The 16,120-nt window shown below is 35.6% G+C and overlaps 1 protein-coding gene across 1 annotated transcript in view; it reads left to right on the top strand.

The window, feature by feature from the left end:
• LOC123551826 (glutamine-dependent NAD(+) synthetase-like) overlaps positions 1–16,120 on the top strand; it is a 97,271-nt gene that overhangs the window by 57,552 nt on the left and 23,599 nt on the right. The window contains exons 3-12 of the mRNA XM_053541385.1: positions 1,415–1,475; positions 2,933–3,049; positions 3,524–3,577; positions 4,071–4,212; positions 11,421–11,509; positions 11,995–12,112; positions 12,369–12,500; positions 13,059–13,133; positions 14,774–14,895; positions 15,417–15,568. Of these exons, the coding sequence (XP_053397360.1) occupies positions 1,415–1,475; positions 2,933–3,049; positions 3,524–3,577; positions 4,071–4,212; positions 11,421–11,509; positions 11,995–12,112; positions 12,369–12,500; positions 13,059–13,133; positions 14,774–14,895; positions 15,417–15,568 (1,062 nt within the window). The remainder of the gene's footprint in view (positions 1–1,414; positions 1,476–2,932; positions 3,050–3,523; positions 3,578–4,070; positions 4,213–11,420; positions 11,510–11,994; positions 12,113–12,368; positions 12,501–13,058; positions 13,134–14,773; positions 14,896–15,416; positions 15,569–16,120) is intronic.

Raw genomic sequence — 16,120 nt, 5'->3', positions numbered from 1 at the left:
CATGTTAAAGATGGAGAGGGGAAGATGACATTTAATGAGAAAAAATAATAAAAAGAGAGCAGAGAAAGAATTAGCGATGCGCACATTCACCGGAAGTCTTGTTTTATAACTACATGAATTTGATTCATACTTCAAATTATTGTTCCACATCATCACCCACATCTTATGACACAAGGTTCATAACTCTGGCACAAATTTTTCATGAATTATGTCCCCTTTTTACATAGAATTTCAGGTCAAAGTTTTGGTGCTTTTTCACTGTGTCTTTGTTATAACTAAATGGATTTGATTCAGACTTAAAACAATTGTTCGACATCATCACTCACATCACATGGCACAAGGGCCATAACTCTTGCACCAATTTTTCATGAATTATCCCCCCTTTTGACTTATAATTTCAGGTTAAATTTGATGCACTTTCACTCTATCTCTGTTATTACTAAATGGGTTTGATTCAAACTTAAAATAGTTGTTTCACCTTATCACCCACATCATATGACACATGGTGCATAACTCTGGCTCCAGTTTTTTATGAATTATTCCCCCTTTTGACTTACAATTTCAGGTTAAAGTTTAAATGCACTTTCACTCTATCTCATTTATTACGTATACTAATGGATTTTATTCAAACTTGAAGTAGTTGTTCCACATCATCATATTACACAAGGTTCATAACTCCCGCACCAATATTTCATGAATCATGCCCCCTTCTTGCTTAGAATTATACTTGTTTAGTGTTTTGATACACTTTAAAAAATGGTACTAGTTGCTTCCTCGCTTGGCGCTCAGCATTAAGAGGGTAGTGCTAGGACTGATCAGCCCGGTGTCAGTATAATGTGACTGGGTGGGGTGAGTCATTAAACACTCCAGTGACAGCTCCAGCTTCCTCAGGTATGCCCAGTTTCACTATCCAGCATCAAAATAGTCGAGCGCGCTGTCTCCTGTGACAGGTCTTGTTGTCTTTGACAGTCAACTTCTTTGTGATTTCCAGTGGTTAGTAAATTGCCCCTTTGTAGTTTGAGTTTGTAGGTCAAAGGCCAAAGTCACAAGAAATTGTCAGAGACAATTAAATTTTTCTAAGTGTAGCTGAGTAGCAGGAGAACTCTTGTGCCTACAGCCATCAAATGTCTGTGGTCAGTAGGTTTTTGGCCGAAAATTACACACCAAGTTGCTGCCGACAGGCCATCATAGTGGGGACTGGAGTGGAGTTGGGATGGGGGAAGGTTGGGGTGGCCTATCTCCATTTCAGACAGCTCTATTTACTGACATATTTTGTTGACTATTTAGTTAAGAACCCAGATATTAAACCTTACAAATGTTTCATCTGAATATTTTAGTAAATCAAGTTCATAATTATTGAAAAAAGGTAACTATGTTATGTTTTACATGATACATTGTTGATTATTTGATCAAGGTGTTCAAGAAGCTAAAAGTAAAGGTGCTACCTACAGGCTTGGACCAGAACTGGAGATCTGGTATGTATCAGTTATAGTCATTGTAGTCATGTTCATTTTCTAAATCAAAGTCTTATATACAAGTCTAAACAGACTCTCAGAAACTTTTTAAAGTTCTTAACAAAAAAGATACCAGTGCTTTGAGAACAAGCATGTTTTAGAAAGATTCACAATACTTAATATTTGTCTGTTGCTATTCCTGACATGGTGGGGACATAAATTGTGTAAAGAGTGGTGTTTTAATTATTCCTGCCTCTGAAAAACAATTTTTATATAAATAGAGAGGAATTACATTTTAGTTCATAGTGAATTAAAGATATTTAATGGCCATCTTTCTTTAATTTTTTTTCTTTATATTATTGCTTTGTCTTCAGATGTATGAAAATCTCATCAAATGAATTAAACTTTGATAAATATATAAATTATTGTGTGGTGTTACATTCATAATTATACATCATGCACATGTTTAGAAAAGAACTTCCAGTATTTTACTATTTTTAGTGATAGTACACAGTTACATTATGTTGTCTCTTCTTTGGATTCGAAAAAAACTCTTTGGATGTAGAATTCTTTCATGTGACAATTAAAGCCCCATTCAGCTAGATTATACATGATTGGTGGTTCTACACAGGGCCACACCTTAACCAGGGATAATGCCTGGAGGGGCACCTCAAATCTTGATCCTTGACCATTAAAAGCTGGAAAGCTGCTATATGACCAGAACTTTGTCAGTATGACCTATAAATGCAATAAAAAGATCAGTCAGGGGTGTAACTGTTTTAAGTTATGTAACCTATTTCAGTTACTTTTTCAAGCATTTTATAACCTGTATTAGTTATAAAATATAGTTAACTCAGGTAAGTTATTCAAAAAAAGTCTTTTTGCTGTTCTCACAAAGTGACCTTTAAAGTGAAATTAGTAGCAAACTGTGGTTAATCAAATTCTCTTTTAGTATGAGCATGACCTGATAAGCATAATGGGATATTAAAGAGTTTTATAGCTTAAAACATTTGCGTAAAACTTTATCAGCCTTGCATAAAAAATTTTTACTGCATAGCTGGAAAGATAAAAGTTCAAGGATTCAGGAAATAATTGCATTAGTCTCATTCAAAATGAGGAATTAGCACAGGAAGGCTTTGTAATATTTTATGATAACTGAAACAAGTTATGAAAGTTTAAGCAATAACTCAAATGGGTTATAAACTGCAATAACTTGGAACAGTTACACCCCTAACTGAAGATATTGACTATATTTGGACCTCAGGCGATAGTTTTGACAATTGACCAGCAAGCCATTCAACAAGTGTTTTACTATATGACATTAGAAATTAACATTTTCACAGTCTTATTTTAAAATTTTTACATATAAGCCCAGTAAACCTTTTGTTAGATAATAGATTGGTCATACAGCACAAACTACGACCAGCGATTTGTATAAAGAGTCATGTAAGTCTGTAGTATTGAGCCTTCTTTTTCAGTGGGTATGGTTGTGCTGACCATTTCCATGAAAGTGACACATTCTTACATTCCTGGCAGGTTCTTGCAGAGCTTTTGGTTGCCCCAGAATGCCAGAATATCATCTGTGATGTAGGCATGTAAGTGATAACCATTGATTTATTTATCATTTCATAGCCTGTTTTATTTATATCCGTTTATAGATAAAATTCATAAAGAAATACTGAAAATTGTTGATGCTGTATAAGAAAAATTATCTTGAAGTCTATCTAAAAGTTGATATTTACTTCGCTGAATTCAGTTGACGAAACTGTGATACTAGAAAGATCAATCAACAAAACTATAAAATACTTATCTGTCCATGACAACATTGATTTTCAGAAATTCTAAAGAGTTTCGGATTGATAAGTGTAATTGCAGTCTAATCAAAATACAATGAATTGCTGAAATAGGTATTGATTGGATATTGATTTCTAATAACTGTTGTGGCTATTTAGAATTATTAGTAACTACAGGCTTGTAAGTGAAGTATTGACACAGTTTGTAACTTTGTATCTTGTCGTCTTTATACCTTGTCATTAACTTTGTACTTTTTCATAATCTCGTACTTTCAGGCCAGTGATGCATAAGAATGTAGCGTACAACTGCAGAATAATGTTCCTCAACAAGTATGTTATTATTATCTCAAGTAGATAATTGTGTGTGTATATATCATTTAAAATCCCTTCACTGAAAATAAAAGGTGTTACAAAATCCTCATCACAGTTTTGCATGGGACATCATACTACCCTCTCAGGCTCTGTGTTATCAACCAGAGTTGAATAGTTGAACTTTAGACTAAACAATGAACCATAAGCTACTTTTTTGATACCTCTAACTGAAGCGGTTTAATGAACCGTAACTTGAAGACTTACTTTTTCCACTATATTACATAACGCAGAAAAGTAAAAATTAATGTTAGTTGCAACAAAGACAGGAAAAGTACTTTTGCATACATGTATATAGCTTTTATAGACATAACATATTAAGTTGATAGCTTTCAATAACAAATGTGTTACTTTACTTAGTAATGATTGGTTGGTTAACAAGTAATTGTCTTGTGTTTAATGTTGTATTTTGGTAAAGATATGTCAATATTCTGTATTTTTGTTCATGAAATAGGAAGATTTTGTTAATACGTCCAAAGATGATGTTGTGTAATGATTACAACTATCGTGAAACCCGCTGGTTCACAGCTTGGCGTAAAGAACGAGAGACGGAAGAGTTCTATCTTCCTAGAATGATACAAGACATCACAGACCAGGTATGGACATTATCCCTTATCATGCTGGATATGGATGATTATGCCGTTTCGAACAGTGTAGATCGTGATCAGCCTGCACATCCATGCAGTCTGATCAAGATCTGCACTGTTCACCATTCAGTCAGTATCTTTTTGGTAAGCACCCCTTTTAACAGATAATGGTTCAGCCCAAAGTTGAAAGATGGACAAGTTCATTATAAAAGTTTAGCAAGGTAAGGGTTACAGTAGATACAACTCTGTCCTAAAAATACAGTTAAACTTGTGCTAATGACCATTTGTACACAGAGACTACCTGACTAACAAACAGTTAATTTCCAATTTCAACACTTGCTGTGTTGTATGTAATCTGTGAGTGAAGACTGCTGATCAAAACATGTTTTGTGTCTTCAAATAGTGGTATTGATAGACAAATTAAAGACTGTACACACATTTTTGGAGTCGGCTAAAGGCTGAAAGCCTTTTGACGAGTCCTTGCTGTTCAGCGATTCTCTAAATGGACTGAATAACACGTAAAGGGATGTAGTTCCATTAGATTTCTCAAACTTCAAACAGTTCACTGCATGAATGAAGTTAAGTTGTGTCAATTCCTTTTGCTATGACCAATATACGATGTAATCTGTCATATTTATGACTTGTAATTGTGCAATACTCGAATGTAACTCATTAAGCATAAATGTGCATTTTAAGAATTGCGCAGGCTTACAAAGCTTGGGTAACATCCAGCGAAAGACAAAAAATAGTTCCACAGGGCTCCAGATAAGATGCGTATTAGCGTAAATTACGTATAGAAATAATGCAAATACGCATGTCTAATAATTTCTAAGCATATAAAAACGTATATAAAATTACAGAAACGCACACTATGCTTTTTTAAAAACAAAATCTGAATCGTCTGGATGCATTAGGTAACATAGCCGATCAGCCTTAATTCTCCCACATTGAACGTAAACACGCATCGTATGATTTCTATAAACTTTGCGTGGGTTGAATTTTGCAGTCAGTAAACGAATAAATTATCGGAAGAAGAAGCTCTTACTGGTTTGTTTAGTTACTACTGATATTAAAAATGATTTTAATTCTTATTTTTCGAGAAATAAATAAATCGGCGAAACATTAAATTGTATTTTCTTGTAGTTTTTGAAATCGAAAAGAGATCGTCTATGTTTGGCTGCTTTCACGAAACGAAACAACTTTTTTATGAAAAGATTTAAATATTAGGTAATTTAACCATAAACTTCAATGTACATCAATCATTAGCCGACTCAGGCCCTTCAGGCCTTTGATATTACAATTTCAATGTCAAAGACCTAGTGTATAAGACCAGGAAAGAGTTTGAACTCTCAGTAATTCCATCCCTCCATTACACTTCCTTGTGTATTCAGCTGCTACCATTTCCATCCAGTTCAGATGAAATTTGGTAGTCGTCATCAAGATGAAATGGGACATGCACATGTTTTTGAGACTTCCATGTACAATTATTTTGTCCCAAGTTATGCCCCATTATTGGATTTAAAAATATTACAAGTATATCTATACCTTTTGTATCCACCCCCTACATTTTCTGTGCAGTGCAAATGAAACTTAGTATACATCATCAGTAAGAAGTAGACATTAGAAAATTATTGGGGCTTACATGTTTGATTATTTTCTGGAATGATGTCCCTTTTGGGACTTTATAATATTCTGTGAAACATTTCAGGTGGCATGAGTCATTTAGTGTTAATATCAGTCTTGTTACATGTTCTTGTTACATGTGAAATTGTTGAGGTTGTTGGCTCCCACATTGCAGCTCTCCTTTATCTTTTTGGGTTTTGAGCTCTGTTTGTGTGATCATATGAACATAATTTATTATGTCATCCAGCCGACTTGTGGCAGGTTGTGGTTCTGCTCAGGTGCCCATCTGTCTTTCAAGCATTATCAAAAGAGGCACCTGGGGTTAACTTCCCTCTTGGATGGAAGTTGGATGTTACCATGTAACATGAACAGTGTTTTCTGTAACCAAAAATAATAACAACATAATATGTTGGTTTTGGAACTTTAGTATCTGATTGTATTTCTAAGATCAATATGTTTTGACATTATTTGATAATTAGGGTTCATACAAACCATGTGAAGTCCTTGAATTTGATGCTAGTCTTTTAAATCTTGAAAAAGACTGATATTTTGGAAAAGTACTAAAATGTTCTTGATGGCTTGAATTTCACCAAACTTGATAAATGCTCTGTAAGAAACTTGTTTCGTGGAAAGAATAAATTATAAAAAAAGTAGAAAAAAATATGGATGATTTAAAAGAAAAATGGTTTTTAGGAAGTTAGTGCTTGAAAAAGCAAAAAAGAAAATGAAAAAAAAAATAGAAAGAAAGAAAACAAGGACTGTATTTCATCTCAGATGTTCTGGAAGTAGTAGAACTTCTTTGAATAACAGTAGCAGTACTTACACAAAAAATTGTTTAGCAAGTATTCAAGTGTATTTAGATCGTTATAATTGTTAAGATGTTTTATCAGTTTATGTACACATGTTATTATATAAAGTGGTTTCACATCGCTCAATATTTATATTACTTTGTTCAAATTCAAGTGTTTCTTTCATACACTATCAGTTATCAACAATTACTCAGCAGTGTCTATTGTTCAGTTTCCAGGAAGGAAATGCACTTGGTCGATAAAATGTATACTGAAACATACCTTTACGTCATGCTTATTAAATTATTAGCAGTAGAGTCATGGTAAATGAAAAAGGGACGTTTCTCTAGGAGAATTATTCTCTTTCTTTCTTTCTTTCTTTCTTTCTTCCTTTCTTTCTTTCCTACTTTCTCTTCTTTCTTTCTTTCTTTCTTTCTTTCTTTCCTCATTTCTCTTCTTTCTTTCTTTCTTTTTTTTTCTTTCTTTCTTCTTTCTTTCTTTATTTTTGCATTAGTGACAAGCTGTAATCCCATATTATATTTATATGCTGTTCTACTCTTTGTTTAAGTTAGACATTATGACATGATATATTTATTGGAAATATCTTGAGTCCTTTTATGAATGTGAAAGAAATGGTTAATGATAATTCCATCTCTGGAACTGAATTTTAAAACTCAGTATAATGGCGTCACCAGTTCATTACCCTGTTGCAAGTCTGTCCATTGCCACATTCCTGATACTTTTTATATGTCCGTTCATCCGCCTTTCTGTCCGTCATATTTTGTGTCCGGAGCATAATTCAATAGCCATTCAAGGCGTATAGGTAGGTGGGTTTCACATCATATTTTGTGTCCGGAGCATAATTCAATAACCATTCAAGGCGTATAGGTAGGTGGGGATGAGAAGATGTGAAAAGTGCATAAACCAGCATGTAGGTCTAAGGTTAAGGTTATAAATGGAGCTCAGATGTCAAATAATTTAAAACCATTCAAGGTGTTGACTTTAAACTTGGCTTTAAGGTAAGTGGCAATGAGACATTATGCAGTGCACATGACCTTTGTCAATAGTCAAAGGTCAGGGTCACTGGTCTGTCCTTTGTATTTTGTGTCCAGAGCACAACCTCAAGGTATTGACTTTAAACATGGTATATAGGTGGTTGGTGATGAGGTGATTTATATTCTCGTGCCTTAGTATTCAAGTGCTTGAACTAGATTGGCAGGTCAAATGTTAAGATTACAGAAAGGTCAAATATGTCCATCATATTTTGTGTCAAGAGCATAACCTAATATACATTCAGGATATTTACCTCAAACTTGACATAAAGATTGCTAGCAATGGGAGGATGTGCAGAATGCATGAAATTTGTTGGTAGATCAAATGTGAAAGTCACATATTGATTTAAAATTTGTCCCTTTTATTTTGTCTCTGGAGCACAACTTAAAAAGTATTAAAGGTATTGACTTGGAATATAGGTGGGTGATGATGAGATAGTCCTCCAAATTACTTAAGTACAAAACCCCTCAGCTCCCCCACCCACCACCACATTACATTCACCCTCTGGCACACACACACATCAAAAGACTTCTTTAAATTTTACTTCCTCCTCCACTGATCTAGAACACTGGGTTGTTCTGCTCCACTTTTTGGAGTCTGATACTCTGTTCATGTTCTGTACTAAAACACTGACAATGTTTTTCGTATTTTTAGCTCGACTATTCGAAGAATAAGTAGAGCTATCCTACTCACCACGGCGTCGGCGTCGGCGTTGGCGTCGGCGTCGGCGTCACACCCTGGTTAAGTTTTTCGTACCAGTCCACATTTTGACAAAGTCTTTTGAGATAAAGCTTTGAAACTTTCAACACTTGTTTACCATCACCATGTCCAGTTATAGGCAAGAGTATATAACTCTGTCAAGCATTTTATCTGAATTATGGCCCCTTTTGACTTAGAAATCTTGGTTAAGTTTTTCGTACCAGTTCATATTTTGGCAAAGTCTTTTGAGATAAAGCTTTGAAACTTTCAGCACTTGTTTACCATCATCATGTCCAGTTGTAGGCAAGAGTACATAACTCCATCAAGCATTTTGGTTGAATTATTGCCCCTTTTTTACTTAGAAATCTTGGTTAAGTTTTTCGTACCAGTCTACATTTTGACAAAGTCTTTTGAGATAAAGCTTTGAAACTTTCAACACTTGTTTACCATCACCATATCCAGTTGTAGGCAAGAGTACATAACTCCATCAAGCATTTTGGCTGAATTATGGCCCCTTCTGACTTAGAAGTCTTGGTTAAGTTTTTCGTACCAGTTTATATTTTGTGTAAAGTGATTGACATATGGCTTTGAAACTTTTATATCTTGTTCAGTATTATAGTCTCTATCAATAGGCAAGAGTACATAACTCTGTCATCTTTTTTGGCTATGAATTATTGAACTTGGAAATTGGTTCTGTTTTCATATATGTCCATGTTTTGTCAAGACTATTTGACATATGGCTTTTAAACTTGAAACACTTGTTTATCATTATGATTTCCATCTGCAGGCAAGAGTACATAACTCTTGACAACTATTTTGGCTGAATTATGGCCCTTTTTGGACTTTGACATTTTTGTCAAAATATTTGAACTGTGGCTTTGAAACTGTTAACACTAGTATATCAACATGATTTCCATCTGTAGGCAAGTGTACATAGCTCTGTCAACTATTTTGACTGAATTATGACCCTTTTTGGACTTGGAAATTAGTTAAACTTTTCATACAAGTCTGTGTTTGCCTAACATATAACTTAATAACATATTTGCCATCATGGTCACACATTGCCACTTAGTGCAAGACTAATCGAAATCCACAAATACAGGAAAAATTTTTGTTTAATCCATTTTTAGCTCACCTGAGCAATGCTCAGGTGAGTTTTTCTGATCGCTCGATGTCCGGCGTCCGGCGTCCGTCGTCTGTCGTCCGTCGTCTGTCAACATTTAGCTTGTGTATGCGATAGAGGCTGTATTTTTCAATTAATCTTCATGAATATTGGTCAGAATGATAACCTTGATGAAATCTAGGCCGAGTTCGAAAATGGGTCATCTCGGGTCAAAAACTAGGTCACTAGGTCAAATCAAAGAAAAACCTTGTGAATGCGATAGAGACTGTATTTTTCATTTCTTCTTCATGAATATTGGTCAGAATGATAACTTTGATGAAATCTAGGCCGAGTTCGAAAATGGGTCATCTCGGGTCAAAAACTAGGTCACTAGGTCAAATCAAAGAAAAACCTTGTGTATGCGATAGAGGTGGTATTTTTCAATTAATCTTCATGAATATTGGTCAGAATGATAACCTTGATAAAATCTAAGCCGAGTTCGAAAATGGGTCATCTCGGGTCAAAAACTAGGTCACTAGGTCAAATCAAAGAAAAACCTTGTGTATGCAATAGAGGCTGTATTTTTCAATTCTTCTTCATGAATATTGGTCAGAATGATAACTTTGATGAAATCTAGGCCGAGTTCGAAAATGGGTCATCTCGGGTCAAAAACTAGGTCACTAGGTCAAATCAAAGAAAAACCTTGTGTATGCGATAGAGGCTGTATTTTTCAATTGATCTTCATGAATTTTGGTCAGAATGATTGCCTTGATGAAATCTAGGCCGAGTTTGAAAATGGGTCATCTCGGGTCAAAAACTAGGTCACTAGGTCAAATCAAAGAAAAACCTTGTGTATGCGATAGAGGCAGTATTTTCAATTGATCTTCATGAATTTTGGTCAGAATGATAACCTTGATGAAATCTAGGCCGAGTTCGAAAATGGTCATCTGGGTCAAAAACTAGGTCACTAGATCATATCACGTAAAAACCTTGTGTATGCGATAGAGGCTGTATTTTCAATTGATCTTCATGAATTTTGGTCAGAATGATTGCCTTGATGAAATTTAGACCAAGTTCGAAAATGGGTCATCTGGGTCAAAACTAGGTCACTAGTCAAATCAAAGAAAAACCTTGTGTATGCATAGAGGCTGTATTTTTCAACTGATCTTCATGAAATTTAGCCAGAATGATTACCTTGATAAAATCTAGGCTGATTTCGAAAATGGGTCATCTGGGGTCAAAAACTAGGTCACTAGGTCAAATGGAAGAAAAACATTGTGTATGCAATAGAGGATGTATTTTTCAATTGATCTTCATGAAATTTGGTCAGAGTGATTGCCTTGATGAAAACTAGGTCGGTTTTAAATATGGGTTATCTGAGGTCAAAAACTAGGTCACAGGTCAAATTAAAGAAAAATCTTGTGTATACGATAGAGACTGTTTTTTTCAGTTGATATTTATGAAATTTGGTCAGGTTGATTGCCTTAATGAAATCTAGGTCGAATTTGAATATGGATCATCTGAGGTCAAAAACTAGGTCACTTGGTCAAATCAAAGAAAAAACTTCTGTATGTGATAGAGGCTGTATTTTTCAGTTGATCTTCATGAATTTTGGTCAGAATGATTGCCTTGATAAAATCTAGGTCGAGTTTGAACATGGGTCATCTAGGGTCAAAAACTAGGTCATATCTAAGAAAATGCTTGTTTTATCGCAAGAGACCAATTTTTTGGTCCAATCTTAATGAAAATTGGTCAGAATATTTGTTTCCATGAAATCACTAGGTCAAACATGTTTTACACTGTTATGGAGTGTTTCTTAGGTGAGCGACCTAGGGCCATCTTGGCCCTCTTGTTTTCTTTTGTCTGAAAATCTATGGAAATATTTTGACCCCATTCTTCAATCAATTCTTCGAATAGTCGAGCGCGCTGTCATCCGACAGCTCTTGTTGTAGATTAAGGTTCCTATCGGAGACGCTGTGATATCTACCTTGGATACATGTATTGGTAGTGAGATATGTGAAGAACTATGGAACTGTGAAAGGTAAGTAGCTGCTGACTATACTTCAAGATTCCTATAATTTGAGAAGGAACGGGAAACAAATTTTACCAGGCAAATTTTTGCTTTCAGAAATTCCTGGTAAAAAAAGAGAAATTAAATAAAAATTCCCTGCCTACCTAACAACTCCCAAAAATCTGGGTCGGGACACTAAAACAGTTCTTTCATGACATTCATATTTACTTATAATCGTGCCCCTCTACGCTGTTGGTTTGAAATCCTGCATAAGATATAGAATTATTTCATGTGAGGAAGCCATCCTGGCTGATGGAATGTTTATGGTTCTACCAAGATGCCAGCCTGTGACTGAAATAATGCTCTAGTGTGGCACCTGGTTCTTCCTCAATCATCAGAGCCAGAAGGTTGCTGTAAAATCTTAACTGTGTTGTTGTGACTTAAAGCCTAGTGCAAAAACAGACATATAATTTTAGAAAGTTGATATACTGTTACAAATTGATCGTATGTTTCAGTCGTCATGTAAACATGGCTCTAGATGGTGTAGAAATTATCACTAACAGCAGCGGAAGCCACCATGAACTGAGGAAGGCATATGTCAGAGTGGATCTCATTAAGTCAGCAACTATGAAGGTTAACTTTTCCTGTGATACTAATTCATATTTAATACATGATAGATTGCTTTACATTGTTAATCAGATGTTGCAACCAGTGCTAGTGCTTCATTTGATAGCTAAACAAAACATCTGTGAAACAGGGTACTACAAACCCAATGCAAGGGTAAAAAGCATCTCTGATGAATTACTGTAGCACCCTGTCATTTAAAACACATGTTAGCTTACTAAAAATTTCTTGTTTTTCTGATTTATAGTCATCTGTTTTGTTACAGTGTGGCGGGGTATATGTGTTTGCCAACCTGATGGGATGTGATGGTGAGAGGGTGTTCTATGACGGATGTTCCATGATTTCTGTCAATGGTGAGATAGTCTGTCAAGGACCTCAGTTCACTCTTAAAGATGTTGTAAGTTGTTGTATTCTTTAAGTCCCACAGAACTTTCTATATTTTCATTAAAAGAAAAAAAAACCCAGACAAAACGGTTGTATTGATTGAGAGTTTGCATAAATACTTGGTTAAAAAAGCACTGCTGTTAATATTTCTCACTGTCAGAGTCAAATAAAGGGAGGTAATCAAAATGGGATTCAGTAATTCTTCAACTCACTGAAGTATTCAAAACTTTGACTGTTATCAGATGTTCTGATTAAATTGAATTCTTAGGTAAAAAATGTGGTTTACATTATGTATATTGAATTACCATGTAGAAGGACTTTCATTGTGTTGAATAAGAGAATATATATTTCTGCCTTCAGTTATTCAAGATTGAATACTAGTAAAAATGTATTCCTGCTTTGATTTCCATGTTACATACATCAATGAAAATAAAATCATGTACATCAATGAAAATAAAATAATGTACATCGATAAAAACTGCACACCTATTAAAACCCAAGGAAAGGATGTATAACACTGCTCTTATGTGATTTAGATTTACAGTAGAATGTGTTGTATTTATACTTTCAGACAGTGAATGTAGCCACTGTTGATTTAGAAGATGCTAGAGCATACAGGAATTCCATGAGAAGCTTCTGTGAAAGGGTGAGGATTGTTGTGTTTATCAACAGTTCAAGAATAGGCTAATTGTTTTTCTGCTAGTGCATTTTAAAAAGAATAACCTTAACTGTTTTGATGGCAAAAAATGCATGTTTTTGGAATAATTACTTTGATTTTTATCCTTTGGTCTAAAGTATGGGAACCTTTGTACATATACATTTAGTAATACTGTGCTGCTGCATTAGTACAGTCATTGTAACAAGTTAGTGTAAAAATAACTATTAAGGGGTAAAAATGTATGCTTTGAAATCATCATTCTTTTTAGGGAACCAGCCATAACTGATTAATCCCCCGCCGTGGCGGAGGGATTATAGGAATGGTCTGCGTCCGTCCTTCCGTCCGTAACAATATCGTGTCCGGTCCATATCTCCTAAACCCCTTGAAGGATTTTCATGAAACTTGGGTCAAATGATCACCTCATCAAGACGATGTGCAGAACCAATGAGTCAGTCTTATCGGTTCAAGGTCAAGGTCACAGCTCAAGGTCAAAGGTTTGAGCCTGCCATTTTCTGTCTGCTCTATATCTCCTAAACCCCATGAAGGAATTTTATAAAACTTGGGTCAAATAATCACCTCATCAAGACGATGTGTAGAACTCATGAGTCAGCCATGCCAGCTCAAGGTCAAGGTCACAACTCTAGGTCAAAGGTTTGAGCCTTCCATTTTGTGTCCACTCTATATCTCTTAAACCCCTTGAAGGAATTTTATAAAACTTTGGTCAAATGATCACCTCATCAAGACGATGTGCAGAACCCATGAGTCAGTCATGCTGGCTCAAGGTCAAGGTCACAACTTAGTGTCAAAGGTTTGAGCCTTCCATTTTGTGTCCGCTCTATAGCTCTTAAACCCCTTGAAGGATTTTCATCAAACTTGGGTCAAACGATCAAGGTCAAGGTCACAACTGAAGGTCAAAGGTTTGAGCCTTCTATTTCGTGTCTGCTCTATATCTCCTAAACCCCTTGAAGGAATTTTATAAAACTTGGGTCAAATGATTACCTCATCAGAACGATGTGCAGAAATTATGAGTCAACCATGCCAGCTCTAGGTCAAGGTCACAGCTAAGGGTCGAAGGTTTGAGCCTTCCATTTGGTATCCACTCTGTAGATCTCCTAAACCCCTTGAATGATTTTCATCAAACTTGGGTCAACTGATCACCTCATCAACAACTCATGAGTCAGCCATGTCAACTCAAGGTCAAGGTCACAACTGAAGGTCAAAGGTTTCAGCTCTGTATCTCCTAAACCCCTTGAAGGATTTTCATGAAACTTGGGTCAAATGATCACCTCATCAAGACGTTGTGCAGAATTCATGAGTCAGCCATGTCAGTTCAAGGTCAGTGTCACAGCTAAAATCGAAGGTTAACCCTTTCACTATCCATAGCAGTGGCGGGGGATTTAGCTGTCTTTCAGACTGCCTTGTTTTAAAATGGAGATGATCCACAGACTCCAGTTAAAACAAACTAATAAAATTTCTGGTTATTTTATCCCATAATTTCATCCCAAATTATCTGTTTTGGCCAGAACCTTGAAATTTTTATTCTTACTTACTCAACTGATTTATCAGTAATGTTTGTTTAAGATGTTTAAGTGACAAGCAGTAATTGTATGTATATATATTTTTACAAGAATGCAGTAGCTCCTTCGTTTCCTCGGGTACACGTAGACTTCTGTTTGTCCAGTGATGATTACTTCCTGCCCACTACCCAGCCATTGGACTGGCAGTATCATTCTGCAGAGGAGGAAATTAGGTAACATCTGTTGAACTTTTGTTTGTTACGTATGACATCCTTAACTCGTCGATGTCTTTAAGTAGTCAATTTTCATTCAGAATCATTCTCTCACTCATGTGATCAAGAAGTTACTAAGGCATATTTTATTTCAAAGGTAAGTTATTTCATTACTGTTCATTGATACATGTTAATGCCAATACATGTTTACTTTTGTTCCTAACCTCTGTTGATAATCAGTTTTTTACCCTCACTGCTCTGGGATCGAACTTTATAAGAATTTTATGTGTGAAGAGTTCGTACATCTAGCTAAGGGAAGGTCACAGGTTCTACTCAGATGTTTTTGTTTGAAATAATGTCTGAAAGGGCACATGGGGTCTTCCTTCCCTGACCTTAAACTGTATCAGAGTGACAACAAAACCTGCCAAAAAAGTTTCATTGTTTTATTTATGTAACTAACAAGTTAGTGAGAGAGCCATCCTTTTTTTAGTATATTTGAATTAAATATTACAAGGAGTATTTGAATTTTGTTCCCTTTTCAGCCTTGGTCCAGCTATATGGCTATGGGACTATATACGCCGTAGTGGACAAGGCGGATTCTTCCTCCCTCTCAGTGGAGGGATAGACAGTTCTAGTACAGCATGTATTGTAGCTTCCATGTGTCGACTGGTCTGTGCAGAGGTTCAGAAAGGAGGTAAATATGGCAAAACATAAGTTAGACTTATAAGTTTTACAGAGGGCCTCCATGGCCGAGTGGTTAAGGTCCCTGACTTCAAATCACTTGCCCCTCATCGATGTGGGTTCAAGCCTCACTCGAGGCATTGAATTTTTCCTCGTTGTGATGAAGCCATCCAATTGGCTAACGGAAGGTCGGTGATTCTACCCAGGTGCCCGCTCGTGATGAAAAAATACATGGAGGTGCACCTGGGGTCTTTCTCCACCATAAAAGCTGTAAAGTCGCCATATGACCTATGATTGTGTCGGTGTGATGTTAAACCTAACAAAATAAATATAAGTTTTACACTAAGTGTTATTCCATCCAACTGGTCTAAACACAACTCATAAGCTAAAACATGTAATGTGTATTTTTGATCAAAAATAATCAGAAGTTCTGTCAACAATTTCAACGAGCGTAGTTTGTAGACCTTAACCCAGGTGTCATTCGGTATTACTACAGATATCCGTTCCTAATGTATATTTGTAAGTCTTTTAGTAAATTCATATTCAGAAAGATATACGAAAAATG

The sequence above is a fragment of the Mercenaria mercenaria genome, chromosome 4 (genome assembly GCF_021730395.1).
Source record: "Mercenaria mercenaria strain notata chromosome 4, MADL_Memer_1, whole genome shotgun sequence".
Taxonomy (NCBI): domain Eukaryota; kingdom Metazoa; phylum Mollusca; class Bivalvia; order Venerida; family Veneridae; genus Mercenaria; species Mercenaria mercenaria.
This window is presented reverse-complemented; position numbering and strand designations above follow the sequence as displayed.